Below are 27,798 nucleotides of genomic sequence, written 5' to 3'. Positions count from 1 at the left end.
ACAGAAAGGAAAACCATGAATTACGTAGCTCTGGTGACCTATTAGAAGAGACATCACCTTCTAAGAGAGAAAAATGTATGGCACGGTCTTTACAAGATATTTAACACATGGGAAGCATCGAAAAGAGCACGATGTCTTTCATTTGCTCCTTAAATTGACCTTTTTTTAAAAGTTTATTTATTTATTTTGAGAGAGAGAGCAAGAACAGGGAAGGGGTAGAGAGGGAGGGAGAGAGAATCCCAAGCAGGCCCCGCACTGTCAACGCAGAGCCCGTTGTGGAGCTCAAACTCACAAACCGTGAGATCATGACCTGAGCCGAGACCAAGAGTCGGACGCTTAACCGACTGAGCCAGCCAGGCGCCCACTTAAATCGATGACGTTTAGGGAGAATCAAGGTCTGATCTCGGGTGCTGGATCTGGTTCTGCTTGGCTCTGAGTGCTGGGGTTTTGCAACTCCTGATCATCTGACTTGACCCACCGTGGAGCTGAACACACACACGTTTTCAGGGCTGGGAGCAGAAGAGAATATCTGAGGTGCGTGTCTTTGGGCATAAGAGAGAAGCAACATCCGGGGAGCCCTGGAGGAGCATCTCGGCAGGTCTGAGTCCTGCACAGAGGGCCATCCTTATGTGCGAGGCCATGGTGGAGACATCTTTACGCCCCCGTGCATCACCCCAGTGCCAGTCTTTTGTGGCCAGTGAGAACTGCAAAGGGTGTTAAGTGCGTGTATGGATGGCCATGCGTGCAGGGGCTTCTCACACATTTTGAACCGCCTGTGAGGGCGGAGGAGAATGCATTTATCCCCCACGAAATCTCTGAAGTTTCATGATTTAGCTTAAAAAAAAGGAGGGGGGAGCATTTTGCATTCTATTCCCGAAAAGGATACATGTCTCAATAAAAACACGAATTTAACTGCTCACCAGAAAGTAAAACAGCCCCCAAAAAGGGACACTGGGTGTGCTTGCTGTTTAGCGGCGCCCACGTGTGCTGGCGGTACAAGCACACACGCCTCCCCCGGAGAGGCTCAGGGTAGCAGTGCTGTGCACCCTGCCCGTTGCGGCCCCAGGTGAACAGTAGCTCACGTCTCTGCACCCATGGCCTCTCCCTGAGCCTCTTCTCCCAGCTGTTCAGGAAGCTGCTTGAGAAGCCCTTGCTTTGGAACACTGATGAATGTGGGTCCTGGTTGGGCGGGGTGGGGGGGGCACCCCTGACTTAAAACTTCCTGGCCTCTCACGCTATCACTGCTCGGGAAACCTGAAGCTTCCAGGACCCCATTCTACTGCTGGGTCCAAGGGCCAGACCCGCGTGGGGCTGTCAGGCCAGCAGAGGGCGCTCAATCCTCAGGGTCACAGCTTCCCTGATTGGGCCGAGTCACTGTTCTCAGGACCCAGGGGTTAGAACCTACATCTCTTTCCTGAAAGGATCCTCTTACTTTTTTCCTTGAGGGCTGTTCTCAGGACAGCTCCAGAGCCAGAGCCAGCTCTGGAGCCAGCTCCAGATCCAGTTGACAACTGCAGGCTGCAGCCGCCTGGCCCAGGGAACTCCCCATTGGCGGGGGGGAAGGTGGAGAAGGGGGCTGGGGGACTAAATTCCTCCAGTGCTCCAGCCACCTGCCGGCATGTGAAACCCTCACAGGCTGGGAGTTCTGGTGACAGCTGTAGTTAGCCAGGGCTGTGAGCTCCAACACAGCTGTGCACCGGGATCGCCAGGTCTCATGTCAGCACCTCCAGACACCCCCAGCGTCCTCAGCCACACCAGCATTCAGTGCTGTGCCGCAGGTTTGGCCCTGGCCCGGGAGCAGAGGTGGGTCTATCTCTGTTTTTATGCTCAGTGCTCCGTCAGAGGAGCTGGGGAGCCAGGCCCAGCATACAGAGTCCAAGACAAGGGAGGATGCTGGGCGATTGATGGGTGGGTGTGTGGTCAGAGCAGGTGACTCTTTGAGCACCCCCGCTGGGTTGCACAGACTGCAGCAATGCCTCCGACCCACTGTGCTGCAGCTGCTCCCTCCGTGCAGGGCCTGAGCCTTGTGGGGCAGAGATCATGCAGAGGTGGCCTCATAGAATGTGAACTCAGCTGGGAACTGAGTGTCAGGGTGACTCTGGTGGCCTGGGACCACCTGCCGACCTGCTCCCCCGAGGTCCCAGTGTGCATTGGGGTTCTGGCTGACAGCAGGGCTGAGAAACAACCTTGTAATATCTGGTTCTTCTCCACTGGAGTCCTGTAGGGATGGTTCCAGCTAGAAGGCTGCTGCTTGCACACGGGAATATGATCCAGAGATCTGTGCTGAGAAAAGGTGACTCATGTGGTTGTCGGAAGATGACCTAACAGCTGGCCAAACCATGAGGTCACCCCACTAGTCTGCTGAAGGCCCAGAATGGAGGCAGCCGGCCTCCTTGGTCGCCCGTGGGCCGGGCCAGGGTCCCTGTGCCAAACGTCTCTACCTGGACCCGTGACAGTGCCTGGAATCCACCATGGCTGTATCTTCTCTCTGGCTACTCAGACTTTCATAATTGAGCCTAGTACTGATTAGGGGTGTTGAGAATGGAGCTGAGGAAGGATGATGGGTGGAGGGTCAGAGGTGCCCCAAGGCACCTGTCCTGGGGACAGGCTCTCCCAACAGCCCGGCCTCTGGGCTGTCTGGTTGGGGCAAGGGGGAGAGTACTCAGGAAACCACATGCCCCTCTCATTCCAGGTCTCCAAAAAGTACAGCGAGATCGAGGAGTTCTACCAGAAACTGAGCAGTCATTACCCCGCGGCCAGCCTTCCCCCACTCCCCAGGAAGGTCCTGTTCGTTGGGGAGTCTGACATCCGGGAAAGGAGAGTCCTGTTCAATGAGATTCTGCGCTGTGTCTCAAAGGACGCCGAGTTGGCAGGAAGCCCAGAGCTGCTAGAATTCTTAGGTACCTGAGGCTCTGTCCCAAACCCCTGAGGTCTCCCCTGGGCCAGAACTAGGCCTCACTCCCCTGGCTGGGCCAGTATGGGTCCACAGCTACTGCCTGCAGTCAGGAAGCTTCAGCCAGGCTGTTGAGGCAGGTGGGCCTTACCCGCTGCCCGGCCGTGGTGGTGGGCAGGGAGAGGCTGGCACCCGGTCTTTGAGGACTGACTGCCTGGGTGCCAGATGGGGCTCATACAGGGTGTTCTCTGTAGTCTGACTCCACCAGAGGCCCATGCCCCTGGCGCCATGCCCCTCCTGGCATCCCCAGAGCTCCACTCCGCCCCCAACACACACACCCCATTTTGCCTCCTGCCAGCCAGGCCTGGGGACCTGGTCCCTGGGGACATCTCCCTCAGCTTGCCCCCCACAGATGTGTTTTGGGTATGGCTACAGGTGGAGGCTCAGCCCGCACTGGCCCAGTGGCAGGGATTTCAAACCCTTGTAGTGTGTGTCCTCAGCCACCTCCTTCCCCTTCGAGTTTCCTTAGCTGTCAGATGGGGCAATGCCTGGCAGCCAGGTGGCAAGAGAATCCAGTGAGCTCACATGTGTGAAGCATGTAGAACAGAGCCTGCTGTGCAGGAAGTGCTGTACAAGGGTGGCTGACGTTTTCCTTCCCACTTGGTACACCCGGGCGCCGTCCAGGCTTGCCGTCCAAGGCAGATGAAGTGCCTGTGCACCCCTGGGTGGGGAGAGGTCCCATCAGGAGGTGCTGGACACTCCCCCTGACTTTCTCCCCTCTTTGGACCATTCTGTTTAACTCTTCCTAATGACCGTGGTCTCTAAGCTTCACAAGACAGATGGGAGGTTTTCAGAAGACAATTAACAAATAGCAAATACACCCAAAAAAAAAAAAAAATTAAGGGGTGAGGAATAAAAGCAAAACCAGTGAATGCACAAAAGGCTGGGACTGGGTAAGGCTGCAGAGCCCAGGTTTCTCCTCTCCTTTTCCATCCCCCCTACATGGGCTTGTGGGCCCCGGGTTGTTTGCTATGAGATCACAACCTGTTTGCCTCCCAGTGGTCTGTGTTGACTGTGAGATGGGGACTCCAGCTGATCCATAATTGGGGGGAACTCCCGATCTCCTGGCCCCCTCTGTTATGGAGAAGCAGGACAAGGTGGTCTGACTTTCCTAGCCTTTCTGTGCCTCAGTTTCTTCATCTGTAAAGTGCAGGTGCAAACAGGATCTCTCGCATGAGATTTTTACAATATTTAAATAAATCCATACTTGAAAAATGCTTTTTTAAAAAAATTTTTCTTAATGTTTATTTGTTGTTTTTTAGAGAGAGAGACAGAGCATGAGCAAGGGATGGGTAGAGAGAGAGGGAGACACAAAATCCAAAGCAGGCTCCCGGCTCTGAGCTGTTAGCACAGAGCCCGACGCGGGGCTCAAACCCACGAACTGTGAGATCATGACGTGAGCCTAAGTCAGAGGTTTAACCAACTGAGCCACCCAGGCGCCCCTACCTGTAAAATGCTTTTTACATGATCCTGTTACATGAAATTGAAGGTTTGTGACATTTTGAATGGTATTTTCACGTTTGTCCTAATCAATAGCAAAGCATACCATAAGGCAGTGTATCATTACTGCTTAGTTTTACTTATTACAGTAACACATATTACTCTTGTATACGTATTCATACCCTATGTGCCATGCGTTCTGTAAGTTCGTTACTTAAGAATGATATTTTTTAAGAAGGAACTGCTTTCAGAGATCTACCACTCAGTGGCTGTTTAGGTATAGATGAACAAGTGGTCTAAACCCATTTCTCAATCCATCTGTGGGGAAGGATTAGCTCTTATATTCCCAATCTGTCACAGACAGATATTTTCACAAATAACAAAAATCCCATGCTTGGATGTCGTGACAGTGTCAAGCTGTTGTGGAAGTTTCTGGATGCTTGCTCTCCCTTTCCTTGTTACCACATCATGGACATCCGTCAGTGGATGCTTTGAGAAGCGCTGATGTAAGCCAGTTTGTAATGGAACCGTTAACAGTTTGTGCTAAATCTTCCGCAAGCTCACTGTGCACTCCTTGGGCTCATAGTCTAAGTGCCCAGACCCTTGGAGCAGATCTTCACTGGATTACGGAGCTCCCTGATACGCCCCGCAAATGCACGCTGGCTGGCTTGTCCGGCCCTTAGCCTGGGCGTGCAGGTTCGGCCGCTGCTGTGATGCCAACCTGTTCCTCGGCTCCTGCCTGTAACCACTCCACTCTAGGCTTCGCTGGGGAGCTTCACCCCTGACAGGCTGCAGCAGGGGCTCAGAGCCCAGGCTGCCTCTTATCCACTCAGACCCACAACCCTGGTCCCAGGGTGCTGTAGGAAGCCCCCAGCTCAGGTCCTGGCACAGAAGCTTGGGTGTGATGCGATGCCTCTTCATTCCCTGCCATGGGTGTCAGGTGCCCTTTTCTGTCTCCTTCCACAGGCACCAGATCCCCGGGGGCTGCGGACCTCACCAGCAGAGATGTCTCTGTCCTAGAGGCACACAACCAGGCCCGGGACGACGGGGAGGCTTTTGACTTCTTCAAGCAGCAGGACCAAACGGAGGATGAGGGTCTACCCATCCCAGACCTGCAGGGTCAGGATGCAGGGAAATCCTCTGAGGAGGAAGAGGAAGAGGCACTGGACCCTCTGGGCATCATGCGGTAGGTCTCCCCATCCTAGATGGGCCCTCCTTCTGGCTTGTTCCTGGTGATGGCTCTTCTCATCCTCTGTCCCGAGAGTCTGAGAAAACCTGTCTCTCTGGATCGTCACCCCATGTACCTGGGGTGCTCAGGGAACTGGCTCTCTACTCACTCTCCACATGCCTATTTTTAGAGCTAGGCTCAGGCATTGCCTTCTCCCTGGCCCCAAGGTGGGCCCCTGATCTCTAGCTCCGCACTGAGTCTTGGGAGTCCCGACCCCTGACACCCCACCTCAGCAGCCCAAGAGCCCCCGGGTCTCCACCCAGGTCACCACTGATAGCCTGTGTCTCGTGGCATGTGATTGGAGCGCGCTGGGCTGCATTTCGTTGTTCTTAAAACAGGGGTGTTTACCTTGGCCCTGCCTCCCCCAAGGCGGTTGTAAGGCCTGTGAGTTACATGGGTGGAGGAGACTGATAACCCTCAGGGTGCTGACTGTGTGATGAAGAAGGTAGAGTGAGCCCTGGGGTCCCCTAGCCAGTCAGCTGTGTCCCCTTTACATGCACATACATGCACACAGGTGCATACGCACGTACGCTGGCTGGCTGAAGAGGTAAGCCAGCTGCGGTCTTGGTGGTCCCTTAGTGTCCTGATTCTGTCATCTGATTCCTTCTCCTTTCCTGGCCCTCCGACTGCCTTAGCCAGTCACTGAACTGCTCCCAAGCCCCCACTGCAGGACCACCCTGTGCTGGGAGTAGGGGACCCCAGGCAGGATGAGCCCAGAGAGACATCTGTTCCCAAGGCCTGTCTGATGGGCACAGGCTGAGGTGTGTGGGAAGGGCCTCCCAAGCAGACAGACTCAGCCACTCGAGGGCCCTCACCGCTGCTTGGCCCAAACCTGCGAGAAGCAAGGTGGGAACTCCTAGGTGTTTCTGAGCACCTACCACACACGGGGCTTTGTACTTTGCACTTCACATACTGTGCCTCATTGATGCCCTGCCTGCAAGCAGATGCTGTAAAATGGGACGTTTTACAGATTAAAGAAACAGAAGCCCGCAGAGGCCGAGTGCCATGCACAAGGCCAGACAGCTGGTAAATAATGGTACTGGGATTCAAATCCAGTTCAGGGCCCCGGACTGTGGTGTGGACTAGACTGCTTGGGCTTGAATCCTGGCTCTGCCACTTGCCAGCGTGTATCCCTGGCAGTTTACCCTTGTCAGTTTCCTGCAGTGAAAATAGAGCACTGCCAGCACCTCTCTTTAGGGCTCTTGTGGCGACCGCCCTTCTCATGGTGCCAGCTTGCTGCCCCAACACCTCCACAGAGCCAGCCGCAGACCCGCAGCGACACTCCCTCTGCCCTGGTGAGAGATTGAAGTTCAGCCAACAGACGAGGGAGGCCCGTCTCGCAGGTCCTGTTCCAGAAATTAGGGAGGGGCAAGTTCCACCTAAATGACATGAAAATCACAGTCCAGAAAACTCTGCCCGCCATCCGCCAGCTTTCCTCTCCTGGAGGGGATGTGAGGCTGGGCACACACAAGAGGGGTGGCTGCAGGGCCCCCGTGAGACCAGCTTACAGGGGACAAGGGTTCACTCTTGGGAAAGATCTGGTGCTCTGGGAGACATGGCACCAGAGCCAGAAGTCGGGCAGCGCCTTGGTGCCCAGGAGTCAGGTCCCCCTGGCCCTCCACGGCCACCTTGACCTGGATGAGGGATCAACGGCCCTGTGGAAGAGGCAGTGAGGTTATTTGGGGAACAGTTTGTAATAGGCACTCCTTATCAGCCTTGCACAACCTGCAGGCCCTTCTTGGGCTTTATTTTGGTAAAGATAAGGCTTTGTTTGAACTCATGCTCTCTGTTGTTCTGAGTAACCACACGTAAAGCCAAACGGAGAAGGATTTCAGTGGTTTGCACCAGCCTTTGGCTGAGGGTCATGCTTAGCAAAGCGGCTCCTTTTTTGGGTAGGAAAATGCTCTTTGGGGTTGGCAAGGGCCGCCCTGAATTTTCTACTTATTTCAGTAGCAGATTGTCGGGAGATGTGTCAGCCATCTGGGACCACCCCCTCCCCCCCCCCCCAGCCCCCAGCACTGTCCCCAGCTCTGCACTCGGGGGTGGCAGGGGTGGGGGGTTGCTGATTTCTGAATCCTGGGAAAGCTTAGCATCTGAAAGGGATCCCAGAGGTCTAATAAGACCTCCTGCTAATTTTTCCTTTAATGACTGGTGTGACAGTGGTCAGTTCTGTTGGTCCCATCAGGAAAAGTAAAAACTAACATTTTTTGAGAGCTTGGTAAGTGCCAAGAACTGATTCCCATTCTCGTGAATAGATACTTCTATTTCTGTTGTTGTTTTTTTTTTAAGGTCATGACACATCACCTTGCTCTCAGGACCTGTGTGGGTCTGGTTTGGGAAATGGTATTCTAGGAAGCCAGTAGAGGCATCAGGCTCTGTGTGTTTGTGTGTGTGTGTGTGTGTGTGTGTGTGTGTGTGTGTGTGTGTGTGTGTAAGCTGAAGTTTGGAGACAAGTAGCTCATCCAAATTCATGCAACCACAAAAGGCAGAGTCAGGACTCAGTGCCCTCCCCTTGCATGCACTGTCCCTCGGTTCCAGTCATTCTGCAGTCTGGGAGGTGGGCAGGGCCTGGGATTATCCACAGATGGGAAAACTGAGGAGAGTTGAGCAGGCACTTGGCTGAGCCTCATACATATGTGGCAGAGCCCCACCTTGAACTCAGGCTTCCCCCTTGGCCTCTGCAAGGGCACCCAGGTGGGCCTGTTGACTCTTGCACAGTGCTGTCCCCCCTGCCCTTTAGTGGGGAGCATTCTGGTTTTTGCAGGAGACTTACGCTTTGCATGTACATGCCCCACCCTGCCCTCAGTTCCTCTGCAGATGCGGCACCCGCTATCCCAGATGTGCACCAACCCCCACCCCCAGTGCCCATCTGGGCCTGGCTTTCCAGAGCAGCCACGTTTGACAGGCGTGAGTCCTTCCTGCCTTGGACCCGGTGGGGCGCTGTCGCTCCACCACAGGGCTGCCGGAAGGGGGGGAGGTCGCCAGCACAAAGCCCCGTGCAGGGACTGCCCGGGCTTTTCTTTGTCTCTTAAACCTGATTTTGATTAGGGAGAAGACGACTTGCTACACCAGTAGAAAGTGCTTAAAGATAGAAAGAGCTTTCACTCAGCCCATCACAACTCTGCCGCTCTCCTGCTGCTCACAGGGTTTTGGGCATTTGTGTCCCCGCATGACCCACATCACTGCATGCACAGCACACATGCCTTTTATGCTGTGCTTTTCACAGTGGATTCTCTCACAGTCGCTTTCCATGTCCTGCGTCATTTTCATGTTTAACTCTATTGTAGAGACTTCACACATTTGCGAAAGGTGGAGTTCTACTGTAATAGTTCTGCCTTCCGCTGGAAACACTCTGTTAAAACCATTTTTAATTGTAACTTGAATAATACAGATTAGTACAGAAAAATTGAAAACACAGCAAAAAGGCCTTTTGCCATGGAGGTATAGCTTTTGGATATACATTTTTAATACCAGAATGGGGTGATGTTGTGTGCACCGCTCTATAATTTGCTTTTTTTTTTTTTTTTTCAGCATATGTACTGGGTCTTTCCAGATCAGCAAATAGGTTTCTACATTCTTAATCCTGTGCTAGTCTGTTGGGTCAATGCCCTGCACATGGCTTTGCCAGGCCTGCCTGAGGCATTGTGGTGGTTTCCGTACGTTTTTGCTGTTACAGGCAGTGAGGAAGTTTATCACATATGGAGTTTTTCCTCCCAGATAACTGCCCCAGAGCAAGGCCCTGGAAGCTTCTGCCCAGGGGCCTCAGTTGTGCTACTCGGTTATGTAGAATTCTTTAGGGACTTAATCCCTCTCTGTTGGGAAGGCATTTTTGCTTTTCTAAACCCTGCTCATCTGAGAGGTCCTCTGCCTCTCACCTCTTCCTCCAGTGCCCAGTGAGCCCCCCTACAGCCCCAGGTCCCTGAGGACCCTCAGCTCCCCAAGGGACAGGCTGGTTCCTGCATGAACATGCCTTCTCTTAAGGCCAGGCTTCCTGCTCTCTGCTCACAGGAGGGGGAGCCAGCCCCCACTGCACTGGACATAGCCTCAAGTGGTGAAGCTGGACGGTTTTTTTTGGAGTGAATCACATATTTTGTCATAATTATTTATACAAATTTTGCCTTATCTTCATAGAAGAGTCATATGTGTCTTAGTATAAAAATGTTTTACTCCTTGTATTTGGATAAAGTCACTCCTCTGGGATGACTCTGTGGTTTTGAAAACCTCCTAGCGCACTGCCTGGTACCCCCCAGATTTGCTCTAGTTGGGGATTTATTTATTTGTGCCCCAGCTTTATTGAGACCTAATCGGCACATAACATTGTATGAGCCTAAGATGTGCAATGTGATGATTTAATGCACGTATAAATTACAAAATAAACCACAATAAGGTTAGCAGACTCCTCCATCTGAGAAACTAGTTCTGAGATTTGGAAGTGAGATGTCCTCCAAGGTGGGCTGTGGAGGGGCTATGCAGGTGGCCCCAGCCGTACCTGGTGAGGTATCTGACCTCAGAAGCTGCTTCTCCTCGGCCACCTCACTCACGGGCTTGGGATCCCTTTAATGCTCTGGCCCCTGCCTAGGACAGCAGGCCCCGCTGGGAGTCTCGCCCTGGAGCTTGTGAGAAGCGCCCTCAGACCTGGGCTTTAAGGAGCCCTTTAGGTGATTCACAGGGAAGTTCACGTTTGAGAAGCCCCAGAAACCAAAGTTGATGACAGTCTTGGATATGGTGGGAAGGAAACAATGCAGGAGCAGCAGGCTCTCCGGCCACAGCTCTGCCATCCGCTGGGGCTTCCAGAAGGGTGAGTTCAGGGGTCCATCCTGCTGCCCTCAGTCCCCCGCCCTTTCCAGCTCTCAGGCTTTCTCTCCTGTCACCCACCACCTGCCAGAGGGCAGTTGTTCCTGGTCACAGGGGGGCCTTGTCCTGTACCTCAGCAGACAGCACTCAGCCGCGGCCTGGCCCGGAACCAAAATCAATGAGGAGCATGGTGACAGCCACCCCCAGCTGCACCCTGGAGCCGTCCCACTGATCGATTGCAGCACGTCCCCCGTGAGAGCAGCACTGCGTCCATTTCCCCATCTGCGTCGGTGCGCGGTCTGGGCTGAGTGCACCATGTGACAGTGCTTCCCTTTTTTCCTTCGGTAGCAAAAATTTCAGTTCAAGAGAAGACTCCTACAGAGCCGCGATATATATAAAACAGAGTGAGGTAGGGTTGGCCTGGTTGGGACAGGACTGGAGGGAGACTGGATCTCTGCCCCCTTAGCCTCAGCTCACCTTGCACGTGGCCCTGAGTGGCTCTGCAGAAGGTCCGGGCCTCTTAGAGCGTGGTTTGAAAGCCACTGGGAAAGCTAGATGTGCGGACACCCCAGAGCAGAATCAGAAGCACACGGTGCCGGGTTCAAAGCCCAGAGGTGCCCCTTTACCAGCTGGAGGGCACTGGGCAGTTTCTGTTTTTATAAATTAAAGACAAAGTCGCAGTGACAAGAAGAATAAAATGAGAAGTACAAGAAATTACCCTGGTACAATGTTATCAGTATTTCAGATTTGCTTTGTGCTGGTTTGTGTAAGCTGAACTAAAGGCAGCCTTTCCACTTCCTGTTGTGTTACGCAAACATCAGCACTTACCTCAATGCCGGGTCACCTGGTACAGCCTGTCAGACTTGCTGCAGCCAGGTTAGAGGGATGCCTCCCACAGCCTTGGTCTCGAGCCAGGGGCTTGATTGGCTGTCCTTGATGGAATTGAATGGTTGCTTGACTCCCTGGGGACGGAACCTTGAGAGCTCATGCCTGTCATTCCCCTGCCTCAGGCTGCCTAGAACTCTTGTGGCAGCCCCCAAGTAAGAGCATTAAAACGACAGAGCCTTTGGGGCGCCCCGGTGGCTCAGTTGCTTAAGTGTTTGACTCTTGGTTTTGGCTCAGGTCATGATCTCATGGTTCGTGGGTTCGAGCCACACGTCAGTCTTCATGCTGACAGTCCAGAGCCTGCTGTCCGGAACCTGCTTGGTATTCTGTCTCTCTCCTTCTCTCTGCCCCTCCCCTACTTGCTTTGTCTCTCAAAATAAATAAAACCTTAAAAAAAAACAAAAACAAAAAAAACAGAGCCTTTAAACTGTGAAGGACTCGAAGGCAAATCCACTGTTTATTCGTGGATATTACTGAGGAGCCAAGACCACACAGCCACGTACCTTCCTGGTGGGAGCTCCAGCCCCCTGACCACTGGCCCAGGAATTCACCCATTACCCCCAGCCTGAGACTGAGTCCATGCCAGGGTGCCAGCCTCACGACCCTTGTCCACGCGTTCTCCATGTTGGGTGTTAGGGGTGATGGGGTTGCTCAGTTGCAGGGACTGCCAGGTCCCACTGGTCATGTCAACATTTCAGGTGTCATCGGGGATGTGGGAATAAACCAAGGCCTCCCAGGTGAGACCAGGCAAGGGCCTTGATTCAGAACTGGCCATAGCAAAGGAGGGGTCCACCACCAGGACCTGCATTTAGCAGAGGCTCAAAGGCACTCTGGGAGTAGGAGCGATTCTTGGTGGGAAAAGAGAAGGCACAGGTGTGCCCCGACTGGAGGCTGTTGGCAGGGGAGGCTGCTAACTGGAAAAGGGGCATCCTGCATGCTGGGCGGGTATTTGGGGGTTTGGTCTCCTGGGCTGGTCGCTGCAGGTGGTGGGACAAAGTTCCATCTTCCGTATGCTCTGCTGGCTGCCCATTTGTATACTCAGTCTTGCAGGGCCATTTTGGGTGTGGCCAGAGCTGGGTCCTTGCTTTCCACTGGGTGCAGCCAGTGGTGTGGGTGCCATGGCAGGTGAGGGACAGTATTTGGCCCCAGTGCATAAAGGAGGAATGTCCTCACGCACAAGCCCGGAAGGGAGGGGGAGTCACTGAAGTCCTGGTCCGCCAGGTGGGGCCAGTGGCCTGGACAGTCAGGCTATGGCTGTTGGGAAACAGATCCTTGAGGGTGACTCTGGGGTTACAGCAAATGATGGGTATTTACCAGGCAGGCCCTGTTTACTTTTTAGGGCCCAGAATGAAGTCTCTTGGGCCGAAACATGACGTGACCCTGGACAGTATCAAGTGCACCTGTGATCACAGGCTTCTGCTGTGCCCTGGGCCAGCCTGCACGTGGGCTCCACACACAGCTTCCAGAGCATTCCTCGTTCCCATTTAACAGACAAGGAAACAGATGAGGGAAGTGAAATGACTGGCCTGAGGCCGAACATGGGCTCCCTTGCATCCCCCCAACCCCTCCAGTGCTCCTCCCCGGGAACAGAAAGGCCAGAATCTTCCCCAGGCCTTTTAGGCTGTGGCCCCAACTTCCCCTCAGACTCTCCTCCTTCACCTTAGCATTTTCACAGAGCTGTTCTCTGCCTGGAACACAGCTTCCCCGACTCTGCTCATTCCCCATCCAGCGCTTCCCTGAAGCTCCTGTCTGGGGGACGCCGGTCCGGTTCGTGGGGTGACAGCCTCTCCTCGGTGACCTGCACTGCCCTGATGATCGGGCCACTGTGGAAGCCCCGAGACCTGGTGCTGCTGCAAATAGCATTGTCCCGGAATAAGCTTCGCAAAAGTGTATTTATTGGCATTCAGAATTTTCTCTAAATGCAATAGAAACTGAATTTAAAACTAAAAAATGAAAAATGCTTTATTTGAAAGCAGGAAAATTGTATGACTGGAGAGGAGATTAATTTCCTTATTTGGTTAAGTGTCACCCTGGCTTTGAAGGTAAGTCATGTTGTCTGTGAGTCTTGGCTTCAGAAGGGCCTTCTGTTTAGTCCAGGAGATGCTCCTGTAACTCAAGTGATGCAGGTCCTGGGCAGCTGGTGCCCATCGGTGGTCTGCCGGGTGGGGGGCAGGTGCATCCGGGAACATGGACACGGGCCCCCTTAGTGGCCAGAGGGGAGGCTACTGTCATGCGTCTGTCAGTGTCACCAGAACTGCCTGAGCCACGTGAGCAGGGCCGTCAGCCTCAGCGTCTGCCACCTCCGTCTCACGTTTGCACCACGTCCGCCCGCAGAGTGCGGCCTGGTCTGGACATCTGTCTTCCATCAGGCACGCAGTGCAGGAGAGTTGATGTGTGTCCACGCATACGCCTGCATGCTACAGGAATGTGCTTCCCCATGCCTGCACCCATCCAGGGAGCCTGCCCCCCACCTCCCGCCACCCGTGCTGCGCCAGAGCCTGCACAAGTTCAGGTGACCTCCTTTGTGCCCGCCAGGAAGGCAGGAGCAGGTCTGTCTATGGCACACCTCTCTGCTCAGGGCCCAGTTGCCCCATTGCCCCATCCCTGGTGACAGGAGACTAAACTGGTGAAAGAACAGGCGGGGCATCCTTTACCATGTGGGTGCAGAGGCAGGGCTGGCAGGTGCAGCACAGTGGGGAGGTGCATCTCACAGACAGCCGGGTGGACGCAGGAGGAGCAGGGGCAGAGCAGGGATGGTGGGGGGCGGGGGCCATGGCCCGTGTGTGCAGCTTGAGTCCGTGCCCACGCGATCTGTGAGCGAAGGAAGAAACCCGGCTTGGAGACTCACCTCACACATGACATTCCTGACCCTGTCCCAGAAGCCAGAAATCTGGTATCATTCTGGATACGCCCCTTCTGCCCACTGATCACCTCACGGTCCACATTTTCTAGGAGCGCTTTTGCCTTCTGATGTTCTCCCTGACCCTGTCTCCTCGTCACACTGCGGCACTCCCCCAGGCCAAGACTGATCGTTTTCATGGATCACGAGCCAAGCTGCCGTGGGGACCTGGTTCATAGTCATGCCTGAGTCATGCCCCTGGCAGACCCCCCACAGCTGGAGGCCTCATTCCCTCTGCCTGGGTCCACATCTACATCGCCTCGCCTCGCCTCCTCTGGGAACCCCCTGAGCTGGGTGGGCTCCTTCCTCTGTGCTCTGCGTGTTCTGGAACTGTTGCTCTGTGTGGTCATGATTGGTTTATATATCTCTGATTTTTAGCTGTGAGCTTCTGGGGACCATGGCAGGTCTAACTGCCCTGCCCAGGATCTTGCACAAGGGAGGTGTCTAGCCAGTGCTGGGTCACAGAGGGCACTCGGAGTGAATGCCTGAGCTGCTTACAGGGTGGCTGAGGGCAGATGAGGAGACCAGCTGACCTGCCTGCCAGCTCTGGAAGAGTGAAGCTTATATTCTCTGTCTCAGACTGGTGCTGGGAACCACCTCTCTTCACTCTTTCCACTCCTCCTGGGGGAGTAGGCAGAAATAAGTCTGAATAAGAGCTACACTGTCACCAGTGTGTCCATCCATCTATTCATTTGTCCTTTTTCCCCTTCCTTCCTTCCTTCCTTGCTTCCATCCATCCATCCATCCCTCCATCCATCCTTCCATTCTTTCAGCCAATATTATTGAGTGTCTGCTCTGGACCGGGCACATTGTGGGTCCCAGAGACTAAAGTTTGGGAGCCAGTGAGGGCAGGCCCCTGGGGCTTTCAGCTGTCAAAGCTCCATATTTCCTCCTTATTCACTGTCTCCCCTGGAGACAGTTGGGGAGAGTTGGGGAGACCGATGGCCTGTGTGGAATAACGGGGTGGAATACAGATGGTCCTCAGCTGAACAGTTGTATGTGCCACAGATTCAGTTAATTTCAGTTCAAGGCAACAAAAGATCGGAAATGTCTTCAGGAAGAAAAGACAAGAACATTCATCCAATCTGAGAGGAAAACGAACATAGCAGGAAAGTCAGGCCTAGTTTGTGCTCTCAGAACCAGAAGTAGGTGTAAGGAGGGAAATTGTTGAAATCTGCAGGGCTTCTCCAGACGTAATCAGTCACGATTGTTCTCTCGCACTTGCTTTGTTCTTCAGACAGTCCCCTTCTTTCCATGTTCCCTCTGGTTTCTGGTCCACGGGAGGCCTCTTTCCCCTGTGCCGCTGGGGGCCTGTGTGCTGGAGGAGGATTCGGGCTTGCTTTCCTAAGGAACTGTTTCAGGGCCTGCTAGTTTCTGAGCAGGGCGGACCTGCGGGCAGTGCCGCAGGTGGCAGGGCCTCAGCCCTGCCCTCCCTGGTCAGGTGCGGATGGGGCACAGGATCCAGGAGCAGGGCCAGCTCAGGGGTGGCTGTCAGGTGATTGAGGGAAGCAGTAGGGCAGAGCCCACAGGCCCCAGGCTCCACAAAACCTCCAACACAGCTTCCTGGGCTGGCCCCAGGGTTCTGACCCAGCAGGTCTCAGCTAGAGCTGTCTCTGGATGGCCTGCCACGAGGGGCGTGGCCTGTCTTTGGTACCCACTTCCCAGGGGTCATTAAAGCTGAACTGGCCCTTCAAGGTGTGTGCCATGGCACGCCTGAAGTTTTCTGGGAAGTATTTGCTGTGAGGAGGGAAGAGGCCAGGCCCCTTTCACCTTGCCCAGCACCACAAGCAGAGCCTGGGGTGGCGCCAGAGCAGAGACGAGTCCCAGGTGGCCTGTGACATGAGCCTGTCTGGATGTGCCCAGGATGGAGAGAGAGCAGGGACTGGGGCACGTGGGGCACAGCCCTGCTGCTGAGTCTCTGCTCTCCATCTTGTCCTTGACCTGTGCCACTTTCTCCCAAAGAGCAGTAGGACCGAGCCCCTTATCCTCACCCTATCCCGAATCTCCTTCCTGCTCCTGGGACACCTTGAGGGGCCGAGAGCACAAGACCATGAGGGGGTCTTGGCACTGAGCATGTAGGTGTGCTCCGTCCTGGGTGTGGGAGCCTCCAGCAGGTGCGTTTGCAGCTTTCATAGCTTCTCCCATCTCAGCTGGAGCCTGAGATTCTACCAGAAGTCCACATCCAGAGAGTGTGGATGGTCGCCTCTGAGCACCCTGCCCTCCAACACCCAGCAGATTGTGTGTGTGTGGAGGAAACGAGGGAGCATTTACCAAGGCTGCTTTCTGCTGTTCCCCGGGTCCAGGCCCTGAGGTCTGTGTCCAGCCCCCTTTCCAAGGGGCTGTGCAGTGACTCCGAGCCTGGCCCCTGGGAGCATTATGGGCATTGACCCCTGCAGCCTCCAGAAGGAGAGCGGCCTCTCTGACCTGTGACCATGCATACAGGCCTGAGTCCTGGGTAGCCCTTCAGGGCTGGGAGTTGTCTGGCAGTCTGCTGGCTCACTCATTCACCTGCTCTTCCCACACATCCTGACATCAGTGGTTTCTGGGGCACAGGGCTCAGCCACTTCCAGTAGCAGGGTCTCACGTCTCCACTGTCAGGGCGCTGGAAAGTTCCTTCTTGACATGAGCTCAAACTCACCCAGCCTCTGACCAGGCCACCTGCTGGCCATTGGGGCTCTCATGAGAATTCCTAACCTAGAGCTGTGTCTGATTCCCTAGCTCCAAGAAGCCCAAGAAACGCCCAGAAGTAGCCATGAAGCCCAAACCCTCACCCCGACTCACCATCTTTGATGAGGAGGTGGACCCTGAGGAGGGGCTCTTTGGCCCAGCTCCGAAGCTCTCCTCCCCCAAGGGCCCCGCAGAGGACATGCCCCTCAAGGACCGTAAGTAGAGCCTCTGGGTGTTCCCATTCCTCTTGGTGACCCAGCCAGCCTCTGTCAATGGCTTTGGACCTACCACATGGGAGCATGATGGAAATCTCCTCGTTGTCCTGTTTCAACATGGTACAGACTCAGCTTATGGAGATTTTCTGCTAGAGAAATCTAGCCTTGCGCTTTGTGTCCCCATAGCCTGGAACATTCCAGGGCTGTATGTTTATTGTCCTCATCCTGTGGAAGAGGAGGGTGGTCATCTTTATCACTTGAGAAGTATGGGTTGTGATTGGTGCAAAAGCATCTTTGTCATTCCGGGGCCAGGTGTGGCCACCGGCTGGAAAGTAGACACAGCCACCCTAGCTGTGCTGTGACTCTGTACAATTTGGATTGTGATGAGAGATTTTGTGTTGCCTGCATAGACCCCACGGAAGGGTCCTGTGCAGAACTGGAAAGGGGAAAGCCGAGTGGCCTGGGAACTTCTGTATTTGTCCATAGGTCTGATCTTTCCTCATCACACCCAGCTTCTCATTCAGGGTGGAGAGTAGATGCTCCCCATTGATGCAGCCAGCACTTGGTGACCACCCTCTGGGGCCAGGCTCTGCTGAGCCTGAGAACACATGGATGAGAAAGACACAGTCCTGGCCTCAGGACTCCCACAGGAGACCGGACATCCCCTGACAATTGTAGGGCAGCCTCTGAGCACCTGTCCCTTGCTTCCTTCCTGCCCCCACCTGGGCCCATTCCTCTGGTTCTTCTGTGCTCTGCCTTGTCCCTTGCTCACTGTCTCCTGGCTGGGCCAGGCCATCTCCACCCTGTCCCCCTCTGGCAGCTGAGGATGGGCCAGGACTTCCTCTGACCATTCTGCTCCTGCCTTCCCCACAGCCCTGAAGTTGTTTGAAGATCCTGATCTCGGCGGCGCTGTCCCCCTGGGTGACCCCTTACTGCTGCCTGCCGCCCATATGAGTGGAGGGCCCACGCCCCACCCGGAGCTGTTCAGGTACCACCTGCCCCCAGCGGTGCTCCTGCTCTGAGAGTACCTGGACGGAGCCAGGGACCCATCTCAGTGTGGGAGCATCTCACCAGCTTTGGCCTCCAAGGAGGCAGTCTTGGCTCATCAGAGGCAGGAGCCTATGAATGGGTGCCGGCCAGGGGGCAGTGGCAGGGATTGGGGCAGGGGGTGGGGGTGGTTAGCAGCCCAGGGCAGCTCAGCAAGTTCCAGAAAGGACTTCATGAATGCACGTCTTTTTCTTTTCCTTTTCACACTCATACTTTAAAAGTTTATGTGAAGAATAATCAAATTAGGTAGTCGCAAGAGCAAGTGTAGCTGGCATAAATAGGTTTGGGAACAACTCATACGGACTCTTGGTAGCTCGCAGCTCTCCCAGAGGGAGGGAGCACAGATGTGCTGGACAGTGGCCGGACCCGGCAGGGTCCCATCAGCAGGTCTCCAAAGAAAGAGCGAGGCTTAGTCTGTTCCATGGGGGGCTCCTTCTTCCAGAGTGTGTGCCAGGCGTCAGTGTGTTGGACTTTGCACACTGCCTCAGTCAGTCCTCCAGGCTCCGACATAGGTGCTCTTATCTCCATTTTAGAGAATAGAGTGTGGGAGAGGTGACTGGCCCAAGGCCACAGCTCCCCAGGGACAGAGCCAGGATCGGAATCCAGCACACCGCCCGTGCCCTGTCCTCCCGTTCCTTCCAAGGACTCTCTAAATACTTGAAGGAGAGGCTGGGAGATCTGCCTCCCACCCTGGGCCACCAGCTCTCCCTGGACTTCCGAGCATGCCTGGTATTGTGCGTCTCTGTTGGGTCACCTGTGCCCCCCAGAATATGGCTGTGCTCGGCGATTTACAGGAAGCCGAGCCGTCTCCTTCGAAGAACGGTTACATGGAGCCGGGGCATGTGGTTCCGGAAGGCTGTCATCTGCACCCTCGTTAGCAGTCTCGGGCTGTTAGCCCCGTGAATGCCCACCAAACCTGAGTCACAGCGAAGGCCTCTTGTCTGTACATCTCCCCATGGCCCCTGGCATCTGTTCACTGTCATCCTGTGTCCTTACCCCTGACAACACCAACAGGCTGGGAGAAGCTGGGGTCGTTACATCTTCAGAGGAGAAACTGAGGCACAGGAAAGCACAGCACTAGAGTCAGCCCCAGGGAGGGTGGCAGGGCCCTGCTGCCACTGGTGTGCCCTGCCCAGGGAGGCCATTGCAGTGTGACTTTCCTGGCACAGCCTATTCTAAATCCATGACACCAGCACTTCCCGACCCATGTTCTTCAGAACTCCGTGCTCCCTTCAGAGGGGTTCTGTGGCCAGACAGCTGGGCAGTACCGTTGTTAAGCAGGACTCTGTGGGCATGAGTGGGAAATACCATGTAGCATTTCACATTCTTGTTGGTCCCTGGGACTTTTTCCTCTGTGGTGTCTCTTGGCGTCCCACAGAGCACTCTGGGAGCCACTGCTTTAGAGAACGTGAGTCCTGCAGCCCTGCCTTCACTCTGCCAGACGTCTGGTGACAGAGAACTGACTTTTTGAGAGCGGGAGCCATGTTTTCTTCTGCTTTGTGCTGGCTCCGTGACTATCCAGGCAGTGATCGGGGTTCCTGATAGCAAACTTCTTAAACCTCATTCATTCACTGATGGCGTCACCCATCCGTTCATTCTGTCACGGCCGTCAGCTAGCACGAAGTGGCACGGAGTGGCGTGCCCGGCAGGATGCGGATAAGCCCCCAGTTCCCTCTTGCTGTGCAGCCACACCAGTGGGAGGCTTCCAGGTGTGGTCTTTAACCAAGGCCTGTCCTCTGCCGGGGCCTGGGGAGGAGAGGTGGGACTGGGGTCTTCAGAACTCCCCACAGCCCCTCCGTGGTTGACCTTGCTAGTGCAACCTATTGCAACCGTGCCTTAGTGGAACCTATTTCTAGCCGTGACTCAGGGAGCCCACAAGGAAAGGGGTGCCCCTGCAGCCACCTGTCGTCCGAGTGTGACTGCCACCTCAGAGAAGCTTCTGATCAGTTCCGAGGGTATGGATAATTCAGTCCCTCTGAGCTTTTCCTGGGCTCCAGCCTCCTGTGGAAGATGCAGGGAGAACCGGCACCTGCCCCAGGAGGGTGCTGCCTGCAGGGAGCCGGGGCACGTGTGAGCTGAGGTTGTCAGGAGCTGCCTGCCTTGGGTTACACTTCTTGGCATCACCTCAAACCCGGGACAGCTGCCTCTCTTTGAAGGCCTCGCTTGGGCTGGTCCCTCTGGGTCTGGGCTGGGAGGACACCTTTTGCTCAACTTCTCTGCCATCCACAGAAGCTCTGAATTCTCCCTTCGGGGTGTGTCCCCCACCATGGGAGGCTGACCCAGGAAGCAGGCAGGGTGACCCAGAGCTCCTTTGGCAGCTGGTACTTGGCAGGCAGCCCCTCCAGGGGACGGTTGTGCCGGGCGCTCCACGCTCAGACAGGCCTCTTCATAGCCCTGCTGATGTCTGAGCTGGATCCCATTTACAGATGAGGAGACTGAGGACCAGGGAAGTGGAGGTGATGAAGTGGACCTGAGGCCCCTGATGGAGTAGCAGGAGCAGAATGGGACTGTGCTGTGGGCGCAGTGCTGTGCTTCTGGGTACACAGTGGCTCTGCAGCCCTGCTGGGTGATGCCACCATCACCATCCTACAGATGAGGACACCGAAACGTGGAGAAGCCAAGTGGCCTATGCAAGCCCCCCACCCCAACCTGGGCCTTCTGCCTCCTGCACCTGTGCCCTCCCTCCCTGACCCCGGCCTGGCCAAATGAGGCCTGTTGAGATATCCTGAGACACTTGGCCCAGGTGTGGGCCGCGCCTATCTGGATATTTCTGCTGGTCGGTGGCTGAAGAAGCATGTAAAGGGCCAGGAACCCTCATTTAGGAATTCAAACATCGGCCCTTGGATTTCAATGGGAATTTTCCATGTAACTCCGTGAAAGCCCCCAGGACAGTGTTGCCAGGGGCGGGCCCCCCCCCCAAACCTGGGTCTCCTGCTGTGGTTCCAGATCAGACCGAACAGTGCACAGCTTCCCCCAGAGGGCAGGCTAGAGGCTGCTGTGCCCCTGGGAACGGGAGGAGAGTGTGCTGTCCTCCCTCTGCCCGGCCGAAAGGAGAGTGTGAAGGCACTGGTCAGGGCATTCTTCCTTAGCATCATGTGGAAGCGAGAGCGTCCCTGAAATGACCTCATCCAGCCCCTCACCAATTGGGAAATGAGGCCCAGGGAGGGGAGGAGACCTGTCGGTCACCTACCTTGCAGTTCTTCTTGCTTTGGGTCTTCTCTGAATCACTGTGTCCCAGATGGGACTGTCATCTGTCAAGGGACAGAAAAGTGGACAGCAAGTGTCCTGGAGCCTGACCCAGGGAGAATTCCAAGGGGACACAGGTGTGTGGAGGTTATCACAGAGTCCCAAGGGAAAAGAGGACTCCCTGAGGAGGCAAGAGGGGTCTGGGTCAGGTCCTTAGAAGCAAAAGGTCCAGCAAGTGTCACCTGAAGGGCCTTGGGGGCCTGTGGCCTCAGCATAAGGAGGGATCCTCCACTCTGGAGAAACCCCAACCTGGGAGGGCTTCATTGCATTGGTGCCCCAGGAGGGCAGACACACCCAAGAGACCCACCCATCCCCAGGCCAAGTCTTGTTCCTTCACAAGCTGGCCATGGGCCCCAAGCAAAGCCCTTTATCTCTGTACTTCAGCTTTCATATCTGGAAAATGGGGCTAATACCTGCTACCAAACAGTGTCTTGTGATTATTCAGTGAGCTAACGAATGTGGAAATGCCTGGCCGCAGTAGGTATTCAGCACAATGTTGATTGGATGGGTGGGTGGGTAGTGGATGGATTGAATGGGTCTTGCATTATGCATCTGGTCTCCAGAAAGTGAGTTCCTCCACCAGGAGCTGGCAGCAGGAGCTCCCTCAGGCAAAGAGGGCAGAACCAGGTTGTGGCGCGCTTTTCTTAACTGCCATCTGGTACCTGGGGCTGGTCCTGTGTGACCATCACACTGCTGTGGGCTTTAATCCCACCCAGCGATGGCTGTCAGCTCCCGGGCCATGGTGGCTCTAACCCTCAGTAGGCTGTCTGGCACCCGTGTGGCCCTCAGTGGGCACCATGGATGGGCAGCCCCACTCCACAGTGGTCAGAGCCCCTTATTTATTCTTTCTCTGGCTGAACTTGGCCTAGATAAGGGCTCAGCTTCTGAAGTCTGACGCCTTGATTCTGACTCAGGCACTGTCACACGCTGTCATCTCAGGCGGGTAGCTTGGCCTCCTGGGGCTTGAACATCCACATCTGCTGGGTGGAGATCAGCTGTGCCCCTAAAGGGTTTGGGGATAAAACAAGATAATATGTCCAAAGTGCCTGGCACAGAGCAGGCGCTCTGTATCTGGCAACTGTTGCTATTATTTCTTGAGAGGTTGAAGGACAAGCCACCTACAGGGCCATCGTCTAGAGGGGGACCACCTGAAAAGGAGGCCCAGAGGCCGCCAAGGGGCTGGCTCTGCTCCGGCTGTGTTGTGCGGCTGCAGGGAAGGAGAAGCCTCCCCTCAGTCCTCCCCGGGGGCAGGGTGGGGGGAGGCCAGGTTGGGGCGGGGCCTGGGCACAGTCCCCAGGGGTGCCTTGGGCCTTGCTCCCTTTGCGGGAGATTCTATTCAGGGCTTCCCCCTCTGGTTCCCTAGAGTTGAAGAAGATTTAGACCAGATTCTGAACCTGGGGGCCGAGCCCAAGCCCAAGCCCCAGCCTAAGCCCAGACCACCAGTGGCAGCTAAGCCAGCGCTACCCAGAAAGCCAGCTGTGCCCCCCAAAGCGGGCCTGCCTGAGGCTGTGGCGGAGCAGCGGAAGCAGCAGCAGCAGATTCAAGCCATGGACGAGATGGACATCTTGCAGTATATCCGGGACCATGATGCACCTGGCCAGGCCACCCCCAGCCTCTTCTGACCCTCCCACCCCTGTGCTGGCCCTGGGCTGGCAGAGCCTGTCCCCTGCAGCGATGTGGTGAGGTGGGCACATGCCCTGCTGGGGTGGGACCTGTATTCCCAAGGTGGGGGGGGGGGGTGGCCGCCCAGGTCACAGGACCCCTGTACTACTACCTTGTTCCTTTTTTGTTTTGTCTGGAGTGTCAGACAAAAAAAGAGAACCCTGTGGGGCACAGAGAGAGAGGTCACCATAGGAATTGGAGCCCAAATTGTCTCAGCCATGCGGCTGTGGAGGGAGAGCTGACCAGCTCAGCCCCCAGGATGAAGGGAGACCAGAGGGGCTCCAGGAAACTGTATCCACTGCATAGTAGGGAGGGTCTGCCCAGCCTGGGGGGAGGGGGTGGAGTCCCTGGGATGTATGGCTCCTGGGGACCTGTAGGCTCTGAGAAGGTCCCCAGGGGATGGGTGCTGAGTGGGTGCCGGGAAGGGCTCTTGGTTGGGCAGGGTGTCCCCAACCCTGGGCTGGCTCTGGTCACCAGGTGCTAATAAGCAGCATGGAAACTTCCCATGTTTCCAACTTGAGGGAGACCTGAAGCCCAGCCCTGCCTCTCAAGCCTGACAAGCCGCTGGTCTCCCTCCCTCCTCCTTTCCCAGGGAAGGCCTAGCCACACATTGGCCTTTTTGGGCCTCTGGCCCCATGGCCAGTATCCAGCTTTGCAGCTCTGAGCAGAATGGTCATAGCATCCTCTAGCGCTCTGCCTGGGCCTGCAGCTGGGGTGTTCTACTCCCAGTGGGCCTTGGCAGGACGCTCTTGGCTGCCACTTCGAGCACTCTGTCCAGTGGCACATGCGGCCAGGCCTCCCCTGTCCCCCAGATCTGGACATGCTCACTGGCCTTTCAGCAGTCGGGGCCGCCTTTCCAGGGAGAAGGAGCCCTGTGCCGGAGCAGGGCCAGTGCCTTAGACTTCTCCTGGATGCCCCACACCCCGGCACGCGGGTCTGCGCATGGCACAGCGCTCAGGAAATTCTCAGTGAATGATCTTTAATAGAGCAAAGAATCTCTTTTTTGATATATTCTTTGTGTCCAGAACTAGTTTTTAACAAAACACAGTTTTTAATGAAACACAACCACTGTTGTCCCTTGGCTTTTCCTGCTTGACAGAGACATTGGAAGGGGGTTTGGGGCTAGGCCCCCAAACGCTTTCCTGATCAGGGCCAACAGCCAGCCCTGAGGGAGGCCCCCTGGCCAAGCTGGATTCTTGCCGCCTTCAGAGTCTCTAGAACACTGTTTCTGGGCTGTGCCTGGTCCTGCAGGGCGGGGGGGCGGGGAGGGAGGGAGCACTCCCTCTGCCCTGTGCCGTGTCTCATGTACCCTGGCACCCTCGTCAGCTGTCCAGTCTGAGAAGACTGCCCTTCTCCAGCCTGGGCCAGAGCTACAGGAAATCGGCACTTGTGAGGTCTGGGAGCTGAATGCCTTCTCCTCTGGCCTCACTCGGCCTCCAAGGCCACTCTCCCCAGGGCCCGGCACTGGCCCCGGTGGCTGCACTTCCCTTTCACTGCCAGACCTCCACGTCCCCACCCCGGAAGGCCTCGGAAGGAGTGAGTGCCGACGTGAGGGCCGCCTCTCTGTTCCCTCTCATGTGCCAGCTCCCCACTCACCACCTCCCACCAGCTGTGGCATAGGGGCAGAGGGCTCAGCTGGCAGGTGCCTGGAGCCCTTGGGGGCTGACCCGCTGGAAAGGGTCACAGATGGAACCTGCCATTGTGGTATGGGTGGTGTGGGTTCATCCACTGTGTCTGGTGCTGCCTAGACACTTATGAAGATGTGCACATCCCCCGTAATGATGCTCAAACTGTGGCTGGTTCTCCACCATGGGTCTGTGACCTACTGGTGAATTGATGACACCCAGTAATCCAATAAAGTTCATGTCAGTGACTCATTCCAACTGGTGTCTTTTTCTGTGCCTGGGCTGAGGGGGAACAATGTGGGGGAGGGCATCTATTAACAGTGAGCTCAAGGGAAGCTGTCCTTGAAGGACCCTGGGGTCTGCCACAGCTCCACTTAGCCCTCCAGGCTGCTGCCTGGTAGGGCGAGTTGAGGCCAGAGGGAAGATTCCACTGTGTAAACTGAGCCAGAGAGACTAGAAGCCCAGGCCCTGTAGGGGTCATTGAGTCAGTCACTGGCCAGCCAGGACCCTTGAAACAGTTTGGAAAGAAGACCCTTCCCTTCTCCAGACTTACTATCTCCTTAGAGTGGGGACTGGCCCAGGCTTGGACTGGTCTTAGGCCCTTTACTCTCTGATATCACACAGCCCTACCAAATAAACCCCTCCATCCATACACAAGCCTGTCCTGGCCCCCACACTCCTGCCTGAGCTCAGATTCTGAAGTGCTGCTTTGTGCCTGGGCCCCAGAGGTCCTGGGCAGCTGCCTCTGTGACACTGACAGTGGCTGGAGAACTAGATATGGGTCCCCAGGAGCCAGGGAGGCCCCAAGCAGGGACAGCCTGTGGGCCAACATTGGCCTCCCCACACTGCTTGGTTTTGGATCTCATAGCCAAGCTTGAACTGGGGTCTTGGCTCCCAGGAATAAACAGTTGGGCTCTTCTGAGAAGGAGCCCCCAGCCAAGAGCCCGCAGCCGAGAGCTCACGTACAGAGAAAACCGAGAAGTCGAGTTTGGGGCAGCAGCCTTTGTTAGGAAGCCCCTGTGAGCCCTGCGGACAGGATGTGCCGTCTGTGGCAGGGGCCCCGCTCCCTTCCTGCATTGTTCCTCTCAGGAAGCCAGGAGCTCAGTTCTTCTGGAAAGTCCCCATTCTAGCTCCTGTCCCAGCCAGGCCATGCAATGGGGCTGACTGGAAAGTGCCCACCTTCTGAGCTCTGGTGTCCCGTGATCATGTCCCTGCGACTCTCTAGAACTCACCTGGCCTCCACGTGCACGGTCGGGGGGCTGCCTGCAGCTCAAGTCCTCATACTGGATGCATCAAGACAGCACAAGTCCAGCCTCTCTTCGGGGCCCTCTGGCCTTAATGCCCAGCTGCCATCGTGGATGGCACTTGATACACTCTGTGTGGAGATTAAACACCCAGTGTTCGGCTTTGGTTTGTCTCTGCCCCTAGAATCTGCAGGGAGGCCTCGTGTGGAAAACCATGTTCATTCGGTTCTCCGGCTCCCCAAGTGTCCAGCTGAGCAAATCCTGGGGAAAAGAGAAGGGCAGTGGAGCTGCTCTCCCTGGCAAGGCGGCCCCGGCCAGGCAGCAGGCGCCTCCCAGTGCTGCTGGGTCTTTGCTGTCCAGAGCGGGCACAGTCAACACTCAGAGGCTTTTTGAATGGCTGACCTTTCAGTGGCCAGTTTTGGATGCAAACTCTGACCACTCCAAACCATTCCCTGTCAATCCCCTGAGGCCTCGGGGTGGGGATAACTGATGAAGGACCCTTAGAGAAATCAGCCATCCGGCTCTGGGAATGGAAGGGTCTAGGTTTCAGTCTAGCTCAGCTGTGTGACACCCTCCCACCCCGTAGCCCACAGTGCCGAGTGAAGGGGCCAGGTAGACTGACTTCCTCTTCGTGCTGAAGGAGATTCCATAGGCTGGTCAGACTCTAGCTCATCGCAGAGGGACCCCTGCCCAGGACGAGCTGGACGCTAATGGGAAATGGCAGGCTGTTGGATGGGTGGTCAGGAGGCACCGGCACCCTCAGCCCAGTGCCCAGTGCGCAGCGCCCAGTGCCCAACCTGGGCACTGAGCACAGATGGCAGGTGCTGTGCTCCATACAACATGGTGAATGAAACAGCACGGTGAGAATAACCTGGAGTTCCAGTGTAATCCCTCTCGTGGCTGACCTCGGGCTCTTGTTTTCCATGGCTTGGCCACCAAAGACAGCTGAAGGATTTCATTTCTCAGCCGGCATTCAGGATAAAACCACAGCTTCTGGAGCAGGGCTTATGGGCTGAGCCCCTGGCCTCAGTAAGCGGAATCCCTATTGACAACTTTCAGAGGCGCTGATGTCTCTCTGACAACTCAGCAAATAGCAGCCTCTAAATTGGTTTTTTAGTAAAGCTGAGTTAGCTCCCTCCAGCCCAACTGGCCAATCAGGCCATCAATCAGTGAGAAGGAGAGGGAGGCCAGGGCTAAGCAGGAGGCACAGCCTGGTGCTCAGGTGACACAGGGAGCGAGAGACCCCACGAACATTGCCTGAGCACCTCCGGGGTACAGTACCTTTCCCAGGCACGACGGAGGACGCAAAGATGGAAAAACATGAGCTGGTAAAGCTGGATCTGCCACGAGCCATGCTAAGCCCTGACTCTCGGTTCTGTTCTTTGGGCCGCCTGCCCAAACAGCAGATGCAGCTGAAAGAGGCCCCGTGCTCATCCTGTGCAGGCTCCTCCCCGTCTCCTGTCCTCTCTGACACCTGTCAGCCCGGAGCATTGGTGTAACCTGAGCCGGGCTCTCAACCTGAGCCCAGCTCTCCCACTGCTGTAAGAAAGTATCACAAATTGAGCGGCTCTGAACAACAGGACCTTACTCTTTCCCACTTCTGGAGGCCGGAAATCCGAAATCAAGATGTTGACGGGACCACACTCTCTCCGAAGTCTCTAGGGGAGAATCCTTCCCTGCTTCTTCCAGATTCTGGTGGCTGCTGGCACTCCTTGCAGTCCCTGGCTTGTCGCTGCATCCCTCCCAACTCTGTCTTCATGTGGCCATCTCTTCTGTGTCTTCTCTGTGTCTGTGTCTTGTAAGGACACCAGTCACTGGATTAGGACCCAGTACAGAAAACCCAGTATGATCTCATGTTACTTTAATTACATCTGCAAAGACCTGGTTTCCACA

The 27,798-nt window shown here is 55.6% G+C and overlaps 1 protein-coding gene across 1 annotated transcript in view; it reads left to right on the top strand.

Annotated features, from left to right (window-relative positions):
• The window catches only part of HS1BP3 (HCLS1 binding protein 3), a 30,919-nt gene extending 6,000 nt beyond the window's left edge, over window positions 1-24,919 (top strand). The window contains exons 3-7 of the mRNA XM_040496154.1: window positions 2,693-2,900; window positions 5,360-5,579; window positions 16,918-17,081; window positions 17,955-18,069; window positions 22,738-24,919. Coding sequence (XP_040352088.1) covers window positions 2,693-2,900; window positions 5,360-5,579; window positions 16,918-17,081; window positions 17,955-18,069; window positions 22,738-22,996 — 966 coding nt within the window. The 3' untranslated portion in view covers window positions 22,997-24,919. The remainder of the gene's footprint in view (window positions 1-2,692; window positions 2,901-5,359; window positions 5,580-16,917; window positions 17,082-17,954; window positions 18,070-22,737) is intronic.
• Window positions 24,920-27,798: the final 2,879 nt, after the last annotated feature.

This window comes from Herpailurus yagouaroundi, unplaced genomic scaffold (genome assembly GCF_014898765.1).
Source record: "Herpailurus yagouaroundi ecotype Mexico unplaced genomic scaffold, PumYag 188, whole genome shotgun sequence".
In the NCBI taxonomy this organism is placed as follows: domain Eukaryota; kingdom Metazoa; phylum Chordata; class Mammalia; order Carnivora; family Felidae; genus Herpailurus; species Herpailurus yagouaroundi.
This window is presented reverse-complemented; position numbering and strand designations above follow the sequence as displayed.